Raw genomic sequence first — 17,036 nt, 5'->3', positions numbered from 1 at the left:
CTTCGTTAGTTTAGCAACAAATTTGGGCTATATATTAGGGGGGGGGCGGGTTAAGTATAGCGGGTCTGCATGCAAAATGTGTTAGGTACGATAAGTCTGAATGTGTTAGGTACGATAAGTCTGCATATTATGAAGTAAGAATTGTTTTCTGACTTCAAACTGTCCAAATACTTTATCCCCCCCCCCTATGTACAAACGTGGTGGTAAGCGTTTACCCCCCCCCCTTCATTCCGGAGTTTTACACACAGCGCAACCTTGAGTGAGTGGCGCATAATACACAAGTACTAAAATTTCTCCCCCTAAGGAAATTAAAAAAACAAAACTCAAACTCGCGGAGTATTTTCCATGGGGGGGGGGACTTTCCACAGGGGATTATTTTCCGAGGGGTATTTTCCAGGGGGTAATCACCGGGGAGACGGAAAACACCGGCCACCATAATTTCCAAAATACTCCGAAATCGATGGTAATAAGAAAGCTGAGGCTAAGCCAGAGGCGAGAATGGGGCCCGGTCATCCTTGGATGGGTTAAGGCCAAAATTGGCTCTTTCTATTACTCAGGGCTATAGAAAAGCGGTTATCAGAATATGGAATATTGAGCGGATAGAGTTAGATTGTCATAGACAGGTGGAGGAGGGTGGTGTACAAAATAAAAAAGTTCTTCTTGGAATGAACCTGCAACTGATTAGATACATAGTGCAACTGAAAAAGTTTGACATGGGAACGAGGATTGGGGTCATAATGGGGATTTCTAGTTGTGGAGAGTGTTTTCTTTAAAAAAAGGGGACGACCGAGTCCCAAATTGCCCAGGGAACTTGGAAATATCTAAATACCAGAAACACCAACTACTTATTTTTCATGATTTGAATGTCCACCTGGAGGATACGATAGGTTCACCAGCTGCCGAAGTTCTTGACAAAGCCATGAAAACCAAATGCGTCAGTATGTACAAAATAAGTGAACCTATTCCCCAGGGACTGAAGGAAATGGACCCCAGCCACTGGAGCCTCGGCTGAAGGGTCCACCATATACAAATTAAAAAAGAATGTGTAAACTATAATCGAAAAAGCACCCAGCGAAAAAATATCACAGAAGGGATACCATTACACTGTAATTACGAGTTGGGTGAAAATCATCCCTATGGACTGGTAGTGATGCGGATATGAAGTCATATACTAACACAAATACCATGCAATTGTGGGTAAAAATAAGGATATCTGAAAAATCATAGGTTAGGACATGTGTTATACATTCCCAAATCAGATGTCGCGAAATTAACTCAGAATACCCAAATATTTACTGCCTAAATAGCCTTTCTGAGGAAAAAGAAGACAGGTCATTCCAAACTTATATAGAAAGAATGGACCCACAGAAATATAAATGATAAGGACTTAGGATACAAGTTTTGAGGCAACCAAAGAAAAGCTTCTTTTTTTAGGGCCCGAATTTTCAGGGACGCCTGCACTCAAATGATTTTTTGTGTACTAGTTTACTCTTGGCCCAGGGACCTACAACTGCGAGTTTCAACCCCCCCCCCCCCCTCAAAAAAAATGTGAGACCCTCTTGACCCAAAAGAACGATCACTGAAATTTCGAGCGAATCCCACACCCAAGATCTGTCACGGTAAAACCTATTTGTAAACACTTGGCACTTCGCATTACATTTATATTGCACCCCATAGGGTCCTCGTTCCACCGGCTGTGCGAGTTATACCACTCCTGAAGGCATAATTACTGGATCTTCCGACTATTTTGAAAAAATAGTAATCTCAAAATATTGATCAGATGTCTTGGGGGTTACATGAAGTCATAAAGCAAAAAAGGGCACGGGAAGAAGTCTGGTTGCCCTCCAATCACTTTCGATTTTCAACAAGAGCACTAGAACTTTCAATTCCCAATCAAACGAACCTTCTCCCAAGTTTTTACGGCCACCCCTTTATATGAAGTGACTGGAGGGGGGAGAAGAATGAACTAGAGTGAGTACAGGCTATTCCAGCCTATACTGTAATGTTATTGTAATTTAGGTGGTTATGAATTATAGGGTTTCACAACCGAGGGTTATGTATAATAAAAGCCCTTTTTAGACCAATTTCTGAATATTGTCTAAATCCAACATTTTTGAAATATCAAATTTTAATGACGTCAATTTGACACAATTCTATATTTTATAAAATGAACCAGCTTTTCACCTCAAACATTTTAATTATGTTAATTTAATTGTTCCTTTTATATTTTATTGTTAGGAAAATTCACGTCATATACTTCTTTATTATTAATATATTTGTGATAAAGTGTAGGTATGGGTAGTTAAAGAAGCCGGGGAATTTATATTCTTTTTAAAAAATTTAAAAGACAAAAGAAAACTTGTTGATAAAATTAAAACTAATTAAATCATACAAAACTGCCATTAAATATTGAAAACAACAAAGAAACTGTTTATTAAACGTTAAATTAGAACTAAATAGAATTAAAACTAAATATTGAGTAGAAAAAAGAACTTAATTATTTAACCATCTTCTTGGTAAAATACTTCGAGACCAATTTTTAATAGCATCTATGATTTGGGAGGGGGGCGAACAGCAACTGGTGGTATGAAGAAAATTGACGCTACGCTGAAGCGATGAGACAGGGTGCTCCTAATATAATATTTACCATTCCTGAATCAGCTACAAATGGCAAGTTTTCTTCGCATTTAAGAAATTTTTGGTTACTATGGGCCGTTGTTCGTTCTTTACTAGACTGCCCCTACTGGATCATCATGATGCATGTAGCCGTAATTCCATTTTATGAACTATTGTCTCATTTTGTGGGGCATCATGGTTGACTCCTTAGGGACAAACTAATAAATCACGAACCCTTGTCCATAGTAACCGAAAATAAAAAAACACGTAAAAAAACAACTGTCAAATGAGAAAGAATTGTCATCTGAAACTGATTCAAGAACGGTAAATATTGTCTGGATTAATCAAAATTATAAGAGTTCCTGGTTAAATTTTTTTTGGTAATTTCGGAAAATAGCCTACGACCCCCCAAAAATGGCATCAAATTAAAAAGAAAACTGCACAATTGGATTCAACATAGCCAAAAACCGCACTTGGAAGAACTACAGTTCCCCATTGACCAACAAGGAAAATCAGTTATTCCCATGGGAACCTAACAATGTAAACGATGTTTTTATAGCGGTTATGAATAAATAAAAAAACAAGTTTTTTAACTGAAAGTAAGGAGCAACATTAAAACTTGAAACGAGCAGAAATTATTACGTATATGAGGGGGTTCGCCCCCTAGTCATTACCTCGCTCTTTACGCTAAAGTTTTTTATTGTTTAAAAAATACAGTTGTGTGACAGAGTCAAACCTTAGCGTAAAGAGCGAGGCGTTGAGGAGGGGGCAGCCCCTTTCATATACGGAATAATTTCTGTTCGTTTTAAGCTTTAATGTCGCTCCTTACTGTCAGTTAAAAAAAACTTGTTTTTTTTTATTTCATTTCTGAACATTTTTGAATGAATGCAGCTTTGATTTTGGCTCACCGTACATGAATAATTAAAAAGAAATTTGCATATTAATTTTACTTGTTTTGGCTAAATGGCTTCCTCGAAATTTTGTTCTGACGTAACTTACGAATTAACTTACGTAACGAACTTCTATATTCGTATGTCTTTATTACGTATATTAGAGAGTTTACCCCTAGTCAATACCTCACTCTTTACGCTGAAGTTCGAATTTTGTTTGAATCACAAAGACCGGTTAATTAGAATATATAGCTCTTTTGAAAGTACTAAAAAAAAACTTTAGCGTGACTGAAAAAGTACTAAAAAAAAACAAAAACGGGCGAGGTATTGACTAGGGGACGAACCCCCTCATATACGTAATAATTTCTGTTCGTTTTACGTTTTAATGTTGCTCCTTACTTTCAGTTGAAAAAACTTTTATTAATATTTAATTTCTGATCGATTTTTTAATAATGCTGGGAAATCCGGTGCCCCCTTCATAGAAATGTCCCTTCTCCCAAGGAAATATCATCCATGGAAAGATCCTCCCCCTTACCCCCTCCTCCGACACCCCTTCCCCCCCCCCAAACAGAAGAAAATACCTCCTGAAACGTCTGTATACTTTCCATTAACCAATACTATATGTAAACAATTGGGCAAAGTTCATAACTTGCAGCCCTTCCCCCAGGATCTGTGGGGGATTAATTTATCCTCAAAGACATATATATTAGATTATCAACTAAGCAGAACAAAATGGCTCTCTTTAAATTTTAACTGGGTGACCTCGGGAAAAAAATTAGCGTGGCAGGGGGCCAAGTTGCCCTCCAATTTATTTGTTCACTTAAAAGGGGCACTAGAACTTTTAATTTCCGTTCTGTGAGATGAGTCCTCTCACGACATTCTAGGACTTCTGGATCGATACGATCACCCCTGAAAAAAAAGACACGCATCCGTGATAACCCTTCTGGCAAAAAATACAAAATTCTACATTTTTGCAGATAGGAGCTTGAAACTTTTTTCGTGAGGTTCTCTGATACGCTGAACCTGGTGGTGTAATTTTCATTGAAGTTCTATGACTTTTGGGGGTTGTTTCCCCCTTTTTTCGAAAATAGGGCAAATTTTCCCAGGCGCTTAATTTTGATGGGTAAAACTAAACTTGATGAAACTTATATATTTGAAATCACCAAAAAATTTGATTCTGTTCATTTATCTATTGGTATCAAAATTCTGGTTTTTAGAGTTTCGGTTACTATTGAGCCGGGTCGCACCTTACTTACAGTTCGTTTGAAAATTAAAACTACATTATTTTATATACTGGGAAAACTAACAGCCAAACATTCCAAAAAGAAAAATAGGACCAATTTCCATTTCAATTTAATAACGGGGTTTATTCAAGAAAACAAACAAAACACAAATAAAACGCGAAAAAAACAATGCAACAGAGCAATCAATCCTCCTTAAACTTTTGCTTGCTTTGAGTAACCCCTTAAACACAGGAATACTACTACTATTACTACTAACAACACACCGCAGCACCAAGCCGCCTGAGGCCAACAAAGCTACGCACACTCCTCCTCCGTCCCAATCTATTCAAAGCACCTTCCCAGGAAGTTCCCAGTCCCTTTAAATCATTCTTTGACATCATCCCACCCCAACCGTGGACGACTTGCGTTCCGTTTAGCCCTAGACGGTTGGCCAAAAATAAATATCTTCGGTAATCTGTCATCCTTCATCCGCAGAACGTGCCCTAGCCATCTCAACCTTTCTCTCAATATAGCCCTAGAAAGCGGGATTGAACCACACTTTTCGTACAGCCTACTGTTTGAAATACGGTCAATCCGCAGGGTACCCAGAACAATCCGTAGACAATTTCTTTGAAAAACGTCAAGCAAACCTTCATCCGCTTTTCAGAACGCCCACGCTTCAGAGCCATATTTGACCGCTGTGATCACTTTAGCTTCCGGAATTCTGATATTAGTTTGCAAACCTATCTTCCAATTCTTCCAAACTTTTTTTTTTAACTGTGAAAAAAAAAAAAACCTTGAGCCTTGGCTATTCTGCTTTTAACATCTTCACTTCTCCCACCGTCTTTACTAATAATACTAATATCCTTCCGTACGACAACTCATTCCACCTGCCAATACACTCAAAAATACCCCCTTTCCATTCAACACAAAAGTAAACAATTTATTTGCATTTTTTTTTCGGGAACTTGAGAGTGAATGAAATTCAAATGAACTATTCTTCAAAAATCATAGAACTGGCGACAAACTGTTTTAAGGTGTCTATGGCCAGTTACTTGGTTTGGGACGGGGGTCAGTGGCGTGACTCTGTAAGCTCAGCCAGAGTCGACCCAGCCCTAAATGGGTATCTGAAGAAACATGGGGAATGTAAGCACGAAGGGTGTACGAAAGCACAGGATGCCTGGCCCCCCATTGCGCTTCCTGGCTGAAGGGCCTTGAGACGGAGATCCGCACCACCGGTTTACACGCACACTGCCTTTTACCTCCTATTAAGTTTAGTCACGACATTAAAATACCGATTAAAAAATTGGCAAACTCATTGTAACCAAAAATTCAAAAATACATTAAAAAAAAAAACAAAAAAAAACTGTCAGGTGAGGAAAAATCACTATTTGAAGCTGATTCAAGAATGGTAGCTATGAATTCGATTTTTTTTTATCGTAAAAGCTTATGGCGAAAGCACATTTACGATGATTTCAAAAAAAGCCTGAAACCCCGCGAAAATGGTGTTACATTTCCGAAAAAGTGCAAACATTCAGGAGGAATGTTCGCACACATATACAGTGTAATTCTGGCCGGACGATATTAATTCCTCCTTTGGAGTCCTTTCCGTATTTTTTTAGGGTGGGGGGGGGGGCTTTCTGCACATATTTCCGTGTACAGATCCGAATCACCGTGAAGATTAAGGAGATTTTATTTGTATAACCATTATGTGACACAAAAGTAAGCCAACTACTTTTTTTTATCGTTTATATGTCGGATAGGAGAAAGCTAGCCGTGTCCTTTAGCACATACCCCTTCTACGCCCCTGATTCCTATAAATTATGTAGTAGTGACCAAATGTATTAATAAATCAGATGTCTAATTGCCAGAATCTATGTAAGCCAAAAACTTGCTCCATAAGGTAAATTTGCATTAACCACAGTTGTGTTACCGCTGATAAAGTCAAGAAGGATTTTGGAGTTTCATGGCCTTGCCGATTTATTCAACTTTTGCAACTAAAAATGCTGATCTTTCTTTACCATTTATTTTTTGCCAACAAAATAATTTGGCAAGAACAAAATAATTCCAAGAAGTGAGGTTTTTTTTTCAAAGTAGAAAGCGACCATACAAAGTTACAAATATAAGCGTTTTGGTGATAACATTAATAGTGAACAACTCTTCTTCCCGCAAAATTCCTCCCATATACAAAACAGAGCAGCCAAAGGGCACGATATGTGCAGTAATTGAGCAACCATGACAAGCACCACATATTCTGCCCTCATTTGGAGTATAGGTGGAATATTCTAAAATTCCTGATTTTCTTCGTTCATTTCATTGGTCTTAATTTACGTTTCGCAGCTCAATTTTACAGATGGGATTTTCAGAGGGTAATTGTCTACGGGGAGATTTTCCAGGAGGAATTGTCTACGAAGGGGAATTTTCTGATGGAAAGTTTCCTAAAGGAGCTGTCCGAAGGACATTTTCAGGAGGGGGGGGGGTCAGGAAGGTTTGTGAATTTTTCAGGGGGAATCAGTCGGACAAAGACGGAAGATGGTGCGGTTTTCTAAGTTAAATTAAAAATATGGTCAAATTTTCCAGTAGTAAATGATATGCTACTTTTCCTTATTGCAGCACCAAGACAGCACAAAGAAAGCACTACAGACAGCACAACTGCATACGTCCCTTCTCTACCCCACCCGGTTTACAGCTACCTTATCAGAGCTTTTCTAAAAGCGATAAATTTGAGCCGTACTTGGTAAATTAATGCCAAAGATCAATGCATAAACGGCTACAGGGTGCTACCATGGATCTCTCTCTCTCTCTCTCTCTCTCTCTCTCTCTCTCTCTCTCTCTCTCTCTCTCTCTCTCTCTCTCTCTCTCTCTCTCTCTCTCTCTCTCTCTCTCTCTCTCTCTCTCTCTCTCTCTCTCTCTCTCTCTCTCTCTCTCTCTCTCTCTCTCTCTCTCTCTCTCTCTCTCTCTCTCTCTCTCTCTCTCTCTCTCTCTCTCTCTCTCTCTCTCTCTCTCTCTCTCTCTCTCTCTCTCTCTCTCTCTCTCTCTCTCTCTCTCTCTCTCTCTCTCTCTCTCTCTCTCTCTCTCTCTCTCTCTCTCTCTCTCTCTCTCTCTCTCTCTCTCTCTCTCTCTCTCTCTCTCTCTCTCTCTCTCTCTCTCTCTCTCTCTCTCTCTCTCTCTCTCTCTCTCTCTCTCTCTCTCTCTCTCTCTCTCTCTCTCTCTCTCTCTCTCTCTCTCTCTCTCTCTCTCTCTCTCTCTCTCTCTCTCTCTCTCTCTCTCTCTCTCTCTCTCTCTCTCTCTCTCTCTCTCTCTCTCTCTCTCTCTCTCTCTCTCTCTCTCTCTCTCTCTCTCTCTCTCTCTCTCTCTCTCTCTCTCTCTCTCTCTCTCTCTCTCTCTCTCTCTCTCTCTCTCTCTCTCTCTCTCTCTCTCTCTCTCTCTCTCTCTCTCTCTCTCTCTCTCTCTCTCTCTCTCTCTCTCTCTCTCTCTCTCTCTCTCTCTCTCTCTCTCTCTCTCTCTCTCTCTCTCTCTCTCTCTCTCTCTCTCTCTCTCTCTCTCTCTCTCTCTCTCTCTCTCTCTCTCTCTCTCTCTCTCTCTCTCTCTCTCTCTCTCTCTCTCTCTCTCTCTCTCTCTCTCTCTCTCTCTCTCTCTCTCTCTCTCTCTCTCTCTCTCTCTCTCTCTCTCTCTCTCTCTCTCTCTCTCTCTCTCTCTCTCTCTCTCTCTCTCTCTCTCTCTTTATTTATAAATAAATTTTATATATAAAATAAGATTTTATAAATCATTTTTAGTAACTGAGCATACTCAGTTAATTAGCAACTGAGTAATTAAACTAAACACAAACAATCTTTCTGGAAATCATCCCTCAACCTTTAGAAGCACCGACCTTTTGCATATAATCGTAAAAAAAAATTGTCGATGCAGAAAGCGTTGGTTTTGGCACCTTTCATTCGCCTTTTTATGGTAACCCCGCGTATGTCCTAACAAAGGAAATTAGACTTACCCTCATTTCGGGGAAATGAGCTTGGTATGTATTCAGGGGAATGAGGACCTGGTCTGTAACTTTATGAGCCAGGTCTTGCCACAACATATCAACTGTCTGGGTCTGTAGATACAGTAGGTCATGTCCAGTCCAATCGGATTCGTATACTTCACCTATGGATTCATACAAGCTCTTACTCGCCGCTCGCATTTCTGAAATAATTAAACGATTTCAGTCGATTATAGGTTTTATATAGTCTATACTTTGGAAAATGCCGTAGGCCTACAGAATATAGCAACTTATAAGAGTGGAAATTGGCGCTAGTGTTCAAAAATCATCAACGCTATCTTGTATTTGGCTTTTTTTGTCATTTTTTCACATATTTACTTCAATTTTCAGTCCTGGTACGAAAAAAATGCCAAGGAATGCCTAACACTAGACAGCGTTGGCAGTTCTTTTTCGTCTACACTAGCGCCAGTTTCCACTTCTGTAAGTTGCCCATGCTCAGTTCGTTTTTAAAACTAACTAAACAAACAAAGCTACTAAACCAAGGAATTGTTTTCTTTATAAATTAGATTTCTTTTTTTTTTCAATAAAATTCTGTCTCAAAGTCTTTACTGCAATGCTTTTTTTTTTTTTTTTTTTTTTTTTTTTTTTTTTTTTTTTTTTTTTATAGTTAACGCTTAGAATTAGGAAGCAGGAACAACTTAAATTTGACATTGTTAGCAAACAAAATTTACCGTAGCTTGAACTCATGTTATTTTTCTACGGTACGTCTTATAAATTTCTTTTAAATAAAGCTTGATACTTATGTATTATAGCGACCCCAATCAAGAAGTGAAGTTAGGTTAACCCTAATGAAATGTACCTAAATAAAGACCGTATCCAGGATTTTTTTTTCAGGAAGGGTTTTACAGTTTTTTTTTCAGAGGGGGGGGGGGGGTAAAAAAATCTTTTAAAAATTCATCAAACATTTGTTTATATTCATTTTTGTTATGGATCTACGAGTCAGACAAAAATTTCAGGGGGGGGGGCAAACTCCGTAAACCCCCCTGGTTACGGCCTTGCTTAAATATGATGAAAATATAATACTTTAGTAACAAGATTATGGAAACTACAACAAAGAATTATGGAAAGCAGGCCGCCCAGAACGTGTTATGTCAAATACCTAGCATAACCTAACCAAAATACCAACTCTATATATTAAATATTTAATTAAAATATACTTATAGGATAGTTTATCTCACTGTGCCTAAGCTAATTATCTCCTAGTGCAGAAAGACAAACCGCTTTAACGCAAACAGATCAGTTCAAACTTCTTGAGTGGGATCTTTATAATATATAAGTACCTAAAGCTTATCAAAAACATATTTCAGGAAAAAGTAACATTCAACCTGTAACATGCTGATATACTATACAGGTATATCCTTTAGGGCCGTTTCCAGGGGGGGGGGTAGGTTACCGGGTTGAACACCGAACCCAAAAATTTTTCTGGAACTCGTAAAAATAACAAAAATATCTATAAAGACATTTTTTATGCCTTTTTTAAAGTTTCTTTGCGTACCCCCCCCCCCCAGACAAAATCCTGGATACAGCCTTGTTACCCCATAAAGTAACTATAAAATAGACCTATAAAGTAACTATACAAGGATTTACTATAGAATAACATGCTGATATATTATACCACCAGATAGAAACACTGAAAGAAAGACAAATATAACAGAGACACAGAAAAACCCTACTCAAGGTTTTTGACATTACAAATAAATACAAAATATTTTTCTCCGACTTTTTTTTGCCCTTGTTAAGGTTCAGTTGGCCCTATCTACATGCAACTTTAAAGTCAATTGAGAAATACCTATGTATGGTTTCTCAAATCTGCGTTCAGAAAAGTTCGTTAGCCCTGCTTAGGCCCTATTTAGCCAAATATGTTTTTCTACATTAAACTCGCTTTGGCCCACGGAAACAGCTTTAAGTTTCAATTTGGGGGGCTCGAACCTCAATTAAGAAGACATTTTAGGCCATTGGGAAATAAATTTTATTTTCAATTTTCTCCTGTGCACTGCGTTCCCCTGGCCCAAGGACGTAGAATATAAAGTTCAAGCCGAACAGAAAGAAAACTTGTTCCTTTATGGGGCTATGTTTCTGGGAGGTCCATGTCTCCAAACTGTAACTGCATTTGTACAATAAGATCCCTTTGGCCTAAGGATATAGTTTTAAATTTTAATCCATTAAGAAAAATGACGCTGTGCCCTTTGTCGAGCCTCGTTTTCAGGTCTCTTTCGCATTTAGGTCCACTTAGCCCAAGAACTTACGATGAAGTTTTTTGGCCCTAAAGTTTTTTGGATGAAAAAGTTTTCTTGCCCTTTTTGGACCCCATTTTGGGGGAACCTTTCCCTTAATTTTTTTTTTTTGGCACACTAGGCTTCTCTTGGCCTAAGGACTAAAGACCATATGTTTCAAACTGATAACAGTCAAAAAAAATTTGCCCCATTTCCGAGCCCCCTAACACCCTCCCTCTCCTGAAAAATATGCACTCCTCTTGGCACTAGGAACGATCTCTGAAAGTTTCGACCTGATCGTGAATTGCTACTCAGGTGTGCTGCTTGTAGAATCAGAACCTAACTAGGACCAGTGAATACCAAAAGAATTTACTACTTATATGAAAATACCTAGAAAGAAGCACTAGGAAATTTTCATTAGCGTAAATTCACGAAAATGTAGAGGGGGCAAAACTATATCCTTCAGAAACTAGGGTCTGCAATTTTGTTGAGTTTTTTTGTCAATTATTTTGACAAAAATACCCAAAAAAGGTATATGTCAAAATCTAAAGTGGAGGGGAGGGAGTAAGAATGTTGATGGAAGCATCCCCCCCCCCCAATCGACGGCACAGGCAACCTTTGCTGGTGCCATAGAAGAAAACGCGCAAGGAGCTCGCAAAAAGGAGTTTCTGTAGTTTAAGTGGCCCATAGCACTGTACTTACTTTAAACCCAAACAAAAAAAAAAACAAATGTGGTATGTTTCAATTATTATCATGAAGATCATTGCCCTAGACTTCCTGATAAGCCATAAATATGCTAGAAATTTCATAGTCACTAATCAAGCAGTTGACAATTCATTAGTCAACTCTCCATAATTACACGTTTTCTAAACAAGCAAAGGATTCAAAAACTTGACAAGGAATTAATTACATCTTTAATTAATTCCTTTGCCGGCTTATTTTTCTGAATTTTTATCTGGGAGGAATGCAACCTCTCCGATCATCTCAGAATAACAGGGACATATACAGGCCGGTTGATACAAAAAACAACAAAGTAACTGCCCCAGCAATGGCTTGCATAGAGGGCATGCAAGCTGAATGAGAAGTATTTTTAAAGAACTTTAAGACTTTAGCGTCTGGAGCGAGGGTCGAGGAAGAGGCAGCGCCCTAGATATATTGAGTAATTTCTGTTAGTTTTAAATCTGAGTAAAGCCTCTCTGATCCTCTAAGATGACAAGGACAAATACAAGCTTGCTTCGTGATTAGTAATTGTGTTTAAAAGATTTTAAAAGAGGTTTTTTATTTAATAATTAATCTTGAATTTTGGGTTCTGAATAAAATTTGAAGTATATTCAGACAACGGCAATAAAACACACGTAAAAACTTCCTTCACGAAAATACGAACATTATTTTCCATTTTCTCATTCAGTCTCTGACCAGTTCACATCTTAAAACAAAAAAGTACATTTCATGAATTACCTTTTTACTTGTGGATAAACCTATATAGGCACGGAGCCAATTGATTTTGCTTAAAAAGAAATTTATTAAGCTAAGATCTGATTACACAAGTGACTTGTATGTGATTACGGCTTAAGGATTATTTATGGATTGTGGCTTTGGATTAGTATTCAGCACTATTATCATCTGAATCGTGCATTGAAATGCTTGGACTACTTGCAATTACTTGAAATTATTTGCAAATTACTGGATTAATTGGCCAACTCAAAGATAAGTAATTATTTATTTTCACTGTTACGCTCATGTCAAAATTCAAGCCTTTTGATATTGTTCTCGCTAGTTTCAAAAGTTACCCCCCTTGGCCAGCAATTGTTTTGCAGTCAAAAAGTGGTGCGAAAGGATTATGGAAATATACAGTTTTTTGCTACGGCGATCATTCTGAGCACCAAGTGCCAGAGTCTAATTTGAAATTACTTTCGGATAACCCTAGTGCTCGCAAAGGAACGGAAAAAGATGTTGGTAAAGCATTTACCGAATTGGATTCGTTTCCGAACATTTATAAATCCTCATCACATACTTATCTAGAATTAAACCCAGCGAGTGTTATTGCAGAAGTCTCACTGGCACCTAGCCTAATCCTGCAAAAAAGCTTTTACCCAGGATGAATTAAATCGGACACAAGTGAATCTTACAGCTGAGATATCCCGTCAAGTTAAGGCTAAACTATCAGACCCTGATACAGCAAATCAAGCAATGGATATTATAGTAAGAAAAATTCATGATGCTATTTCCATTGATTGCAACCCAAAATTACAAGAAATAGAAAAATCACTCAAAGGACTATTTGCAATGGTTAAAAGCTTGGAAAGTAGGATTTTGTCATTGGAATCGAAATTGGATGATTTTGAACAAGAAAAGATGCAGGATTGCTTAGTGATGAATAGAGTAAGGCAGAGGCCTGGAAATGATCTAAAAAAAGAAGTATTGGTTATCATTAAAGACAAGATGCTGGTCCCTGGTTTTGAAGTCAATAATATTGTAAATGTTTATCGATTTAGTTTGAATGAGTCTAACCATCAATCTGAAGTGTCTCCACTGCTAATACGCTTCAAAAATGTGGAATTAGCTCGAGTTGTTTTCAAAGCAAAGACTAAACTAACAAAAAGTGGAATATTTTTGTCAGAAACTCTAACAAACAAGCGTCGAGGAGTTTTAAATGTGGCAAGAGATTCCTTTGATAAATTTAATGTATGGACTGACCGTAGACTCATTTTGGCCAAACCCCCTAGTCAATCAATGATACGAAAGATTCAATCATTTGCGGATTGTGCTTAGATATATATATGGATATTTTTCAGTGCTCCAGTTGAATATTCAGGGTCTTTGTTCTTAAATTGACCATCTAAAACAGATTGTTTCTGATGGGCTACCTGACGTTGTTGGTTTATGCGAGACTTTTTTAGATTCTAAAAATGATATGCTTTTGGATTTGCAAGGTTATAAAATGGAACGACTGAATCGACAAAAGATGGCCAAGGGTGGTCTTGCTTTGTATATTTCTAATAATCTCCTATATTCTCTTAGAATGGATTTATCCAGAAATATCGAAGGTGTCTTTGAGTCACTTTTCGTAGATATTAAATGTGGAGGTAAGGGCTTAATTATTGGTATTATTTATCGATATCCTAGTGGCTCTATTCCACTGTTTCTTCCACTGTTTTCTACACGCCCTTAATGATCTACTGGATATCATCCTAAAACAGTCGACTGAATTAATTATTATGGGAGATTTTAATATAAACTTGATGGATATAAAGTCTTCTGTATCTTTGGATTTTCTGTCGTGCCATGCTTGTACTTTACCTTCTGTATGTATCCCATCTCGCATAACAGAGAGTACGTCATCTCTGATAGACAATATTTTCTGTACGGCTACCTTGATCCAAAATTGTGTTTTGGTGAGCGACATTTCCGATCATTTCCCTGTTTACTCTATATACTGTTTTGATAAACTGACTATTAAGAGGACTTGTGAGTCTGGTAAGAGGCTTTTTAGGTTTGGTGAAGTGGAATTGATACTTCTTAGGTCAAGATTGGCAGAAATTTCTTGGGGTGGTTTTGAGAGTGATTCTGACTTTTGTAATTTATTTGATACTTTTTATGAGTCTATTAAAGACGCTGTTCTTGATATTTGTTCTGTTTCACCTTCTAATCGTAAGTCTAAGAATACTTTTCCTCTAAATCCTTGGATGACCCCTGGTCTCCTTAGGAGTTGTAGGAGAAAAAATAATCTCTGGAGGGCCTTTAAGTCTGCTAGCCCTTCAATAAAAGCTATTTGCTTTCAGCGATTTAAAATTTATAGGAATATTCATAATTATGTTTGTCGAAAGGCCAAGTCCCAGTATTATTTTAATTGTTTTTCAGATTGTGGTAAAGATATAAGAAAAACTTGGCAGGTTATAAATTCTGTGCTTAGGCCCTCTTTTCAGTCTCCATCAGCCCCTTCTTTTTTGTATCTTGATGGCATAATTATCGAAGGTGAACTGAATGTTCAATATGCATTTACTTCATATTTTGTGAATATAGGTAAAAGGACCGCTTCGGCTGTTGGTTCTTCTCCTTCAAGATCCAAATTCAGGTCTTATCTTGGGCCACCTTATATGAAGTCAATGTTTTTTTGGAACCAGCGACGGAGAAAGAAATTGCTAAAATTGTCATGGGATTGAAAAATTGTTCGTCGTCTGGCCCTGATAATATTCCTACTAAAGTAATTAACTTCATACTTCCTTCCATTATTTATCCCTTAACAAAACTTATTAACCTCTCCTTTCAGCATGGTATTTTCCCGAGTAGTCTCAAGCGTGCTCGAGTCATCATATTATATAAGGGGGGGGACACGAAATGATCCAGCCAACTATCGGCCAATTTCTTTGTTGTCTGTGTTTAGCAAAATATTCGAGAAGGCGATGCTTTCTCGTCTTAATCATTTTCTTACTTCTAAAGATTTTTTTCACGATTTTCAATTTGGTTTTCGAGCAAATCATTCGACTGAGCATGCTTGTGCGGTTTTACTGAATTATCTTCACTCTGCCATAGACTACCATTTGTTTCCTGCTGCTTTGTTTCTGGATGTTCGTAAAGCCTTTGATTCTTTAAACCACAGTGTTCTTCTGTTTAAACTTTCTCATTTTGGCGTAAGAGGTAGTGCGTTTTATTGGTTCAAGTCTTTCTTGTCAGGTAGAATAATTTCTGTTGATCCATTTTTTTCGCTCACCATCAAGTGTTGACCAGGGGGTCCCTCAAGGGTCAATTTTAGGGCCAGTACTGTTTTTAATGTATATAAACGACATATTCTTTGCAGTTAGAAATAAAAATCCTCTTTATTGCTGTCGTCCATGTCTTCCAATTTTCTCCCGTATCCATAACTAAAGTTTGCAAACCTGGTATTCTCTTGTTACGTTTGCCAATGATACCATCCTTGTTACTTCTGGGAGAACAGAGGATGAGGTTCGTAAAAAGTTAACGGACCTCTTCGATAGAGTTTCAATTTGGTTTGATGCTAACTCTCTTGCCTTAAATGTTTCTAAAACTAGTTTTTTCTCGTATATTCCAGGCTTGCCCTCAATTATCTGAAATTCATATATCCAAAGGCTTTATTAGTAGACCAAACGATGGCCATGTCCGTTTCCTAGGTATCCTCCTAGCTGAAAATTCATCTTTCAAACGCCATATTGATTTGATTAAAATGAAGGTATGCAGAAACCTCGGTATTCTAAGAAAACTAAAGCATATCTTTCCAGGACCAATTCAAAGAATCCTATTTCATAGCTTAATTCATTCTTATGTTTCCTATTGTTCAGTCATATGGATGTCTACTTTCCCTTCTTTTCTCAAACCGCTTTCGAATATTTATGATAAAGCTATAAATCTTATCCAGGGTGTAAATCGTCCAGAAACTAAACCGTTACTTGATGTTAAAAAACTTTATATTCTTTCCTGTAGGTCTTTCGCTTTTCTTCAGCTTCTTGGTGATACTCCTAGGTCTCTAAGATTTACGTCTTCTTTTGTATCTGATCGGTCAAATTATAAACTCCGTAGTTCTCTAAATATCCAAATTCCCCATACACCAACAATAAGATCTGATTTTAATCCTCTTGTTGCGTGTCATTTGACATGGAACACCCTTCCCGATTCGGCTCGAGAATGCCACTCGTTTGGCACCTTAAAAAGACTAGTAAAAAAATATTTGTTTTAATGTGATTAATTTTCTTTACTTTTTCCTGCTGCCAATAGTTTTTTTTTTTTTTAGATGTTGTTATTCACTGTAGTTTGATAAAGTGTATTTAGTGAACCGTCCTTGTGTGTTGTTTTTTTTTTTTTTTTTTTTTTTTTTTTTTTTTTTTTTTTTTTTATGAAGCAAATGCTTCACATGTTAAAAGTTCAAATGCTTATGTTTATATGTTTAAATATTAATGTTATGTCTATATTGTTTAAATCTCAAGCGTTTAAATGTTTAATGTTTATTTGATATTTCCATAATCCCCCTCCTACAGGCCATGGAGCCTTTGTGGGGATTTGTAGATTGTTATGTAATTATTTTACTGATAAATGGAAAATAGAC

At 37.5% G+C, this 17,036-nt stretch overlaps 1 protein-coding gene across 1 annotated transcript in view; it reads right to left on the bottom strand.

The window, feature by feature from the left end:
- The window catches only part of Amph (amphiphysin), a 117,238-nt gene that overhangs the window by 51,146 nt on the left and 49,056 nt on the right, over positions 1-17,036 (bottom strand). Inside the window, exon 5 of the mRNA XM_089101213.1 lies at positions 8,718-8,908. Within this exon, the coding sequence (XP_088957339.1) occupies positions 8,718-8,908 (191 nt within the window). The remainder of the gene's footprint in view (positions 1-8,717; positions 8,909-17,036) is intronic.

The sequence above is a fragment of the Artemia sp. Qi Xiang Cuo genome, chromosome 15 (assembly GCF_049724085.1).
Source record: "Artemia sp. Qi Xiang Cuo chromosome 15, ASM4972408v1, whole genome shotgun sequence".
NCBI classification, from domain to species: domain Eukaryota; kingdom Metazoa; phylum Arthropoda; class Branchiopoda; order Anostraca; family Artemiidae; genus Artemia; species Artemia sp. Qi Xiang Cuo.
Note: the sequence above shows the minus strand (reverse complement) of the source record. Positions and strands in the feature narration are given on the sequence as shown.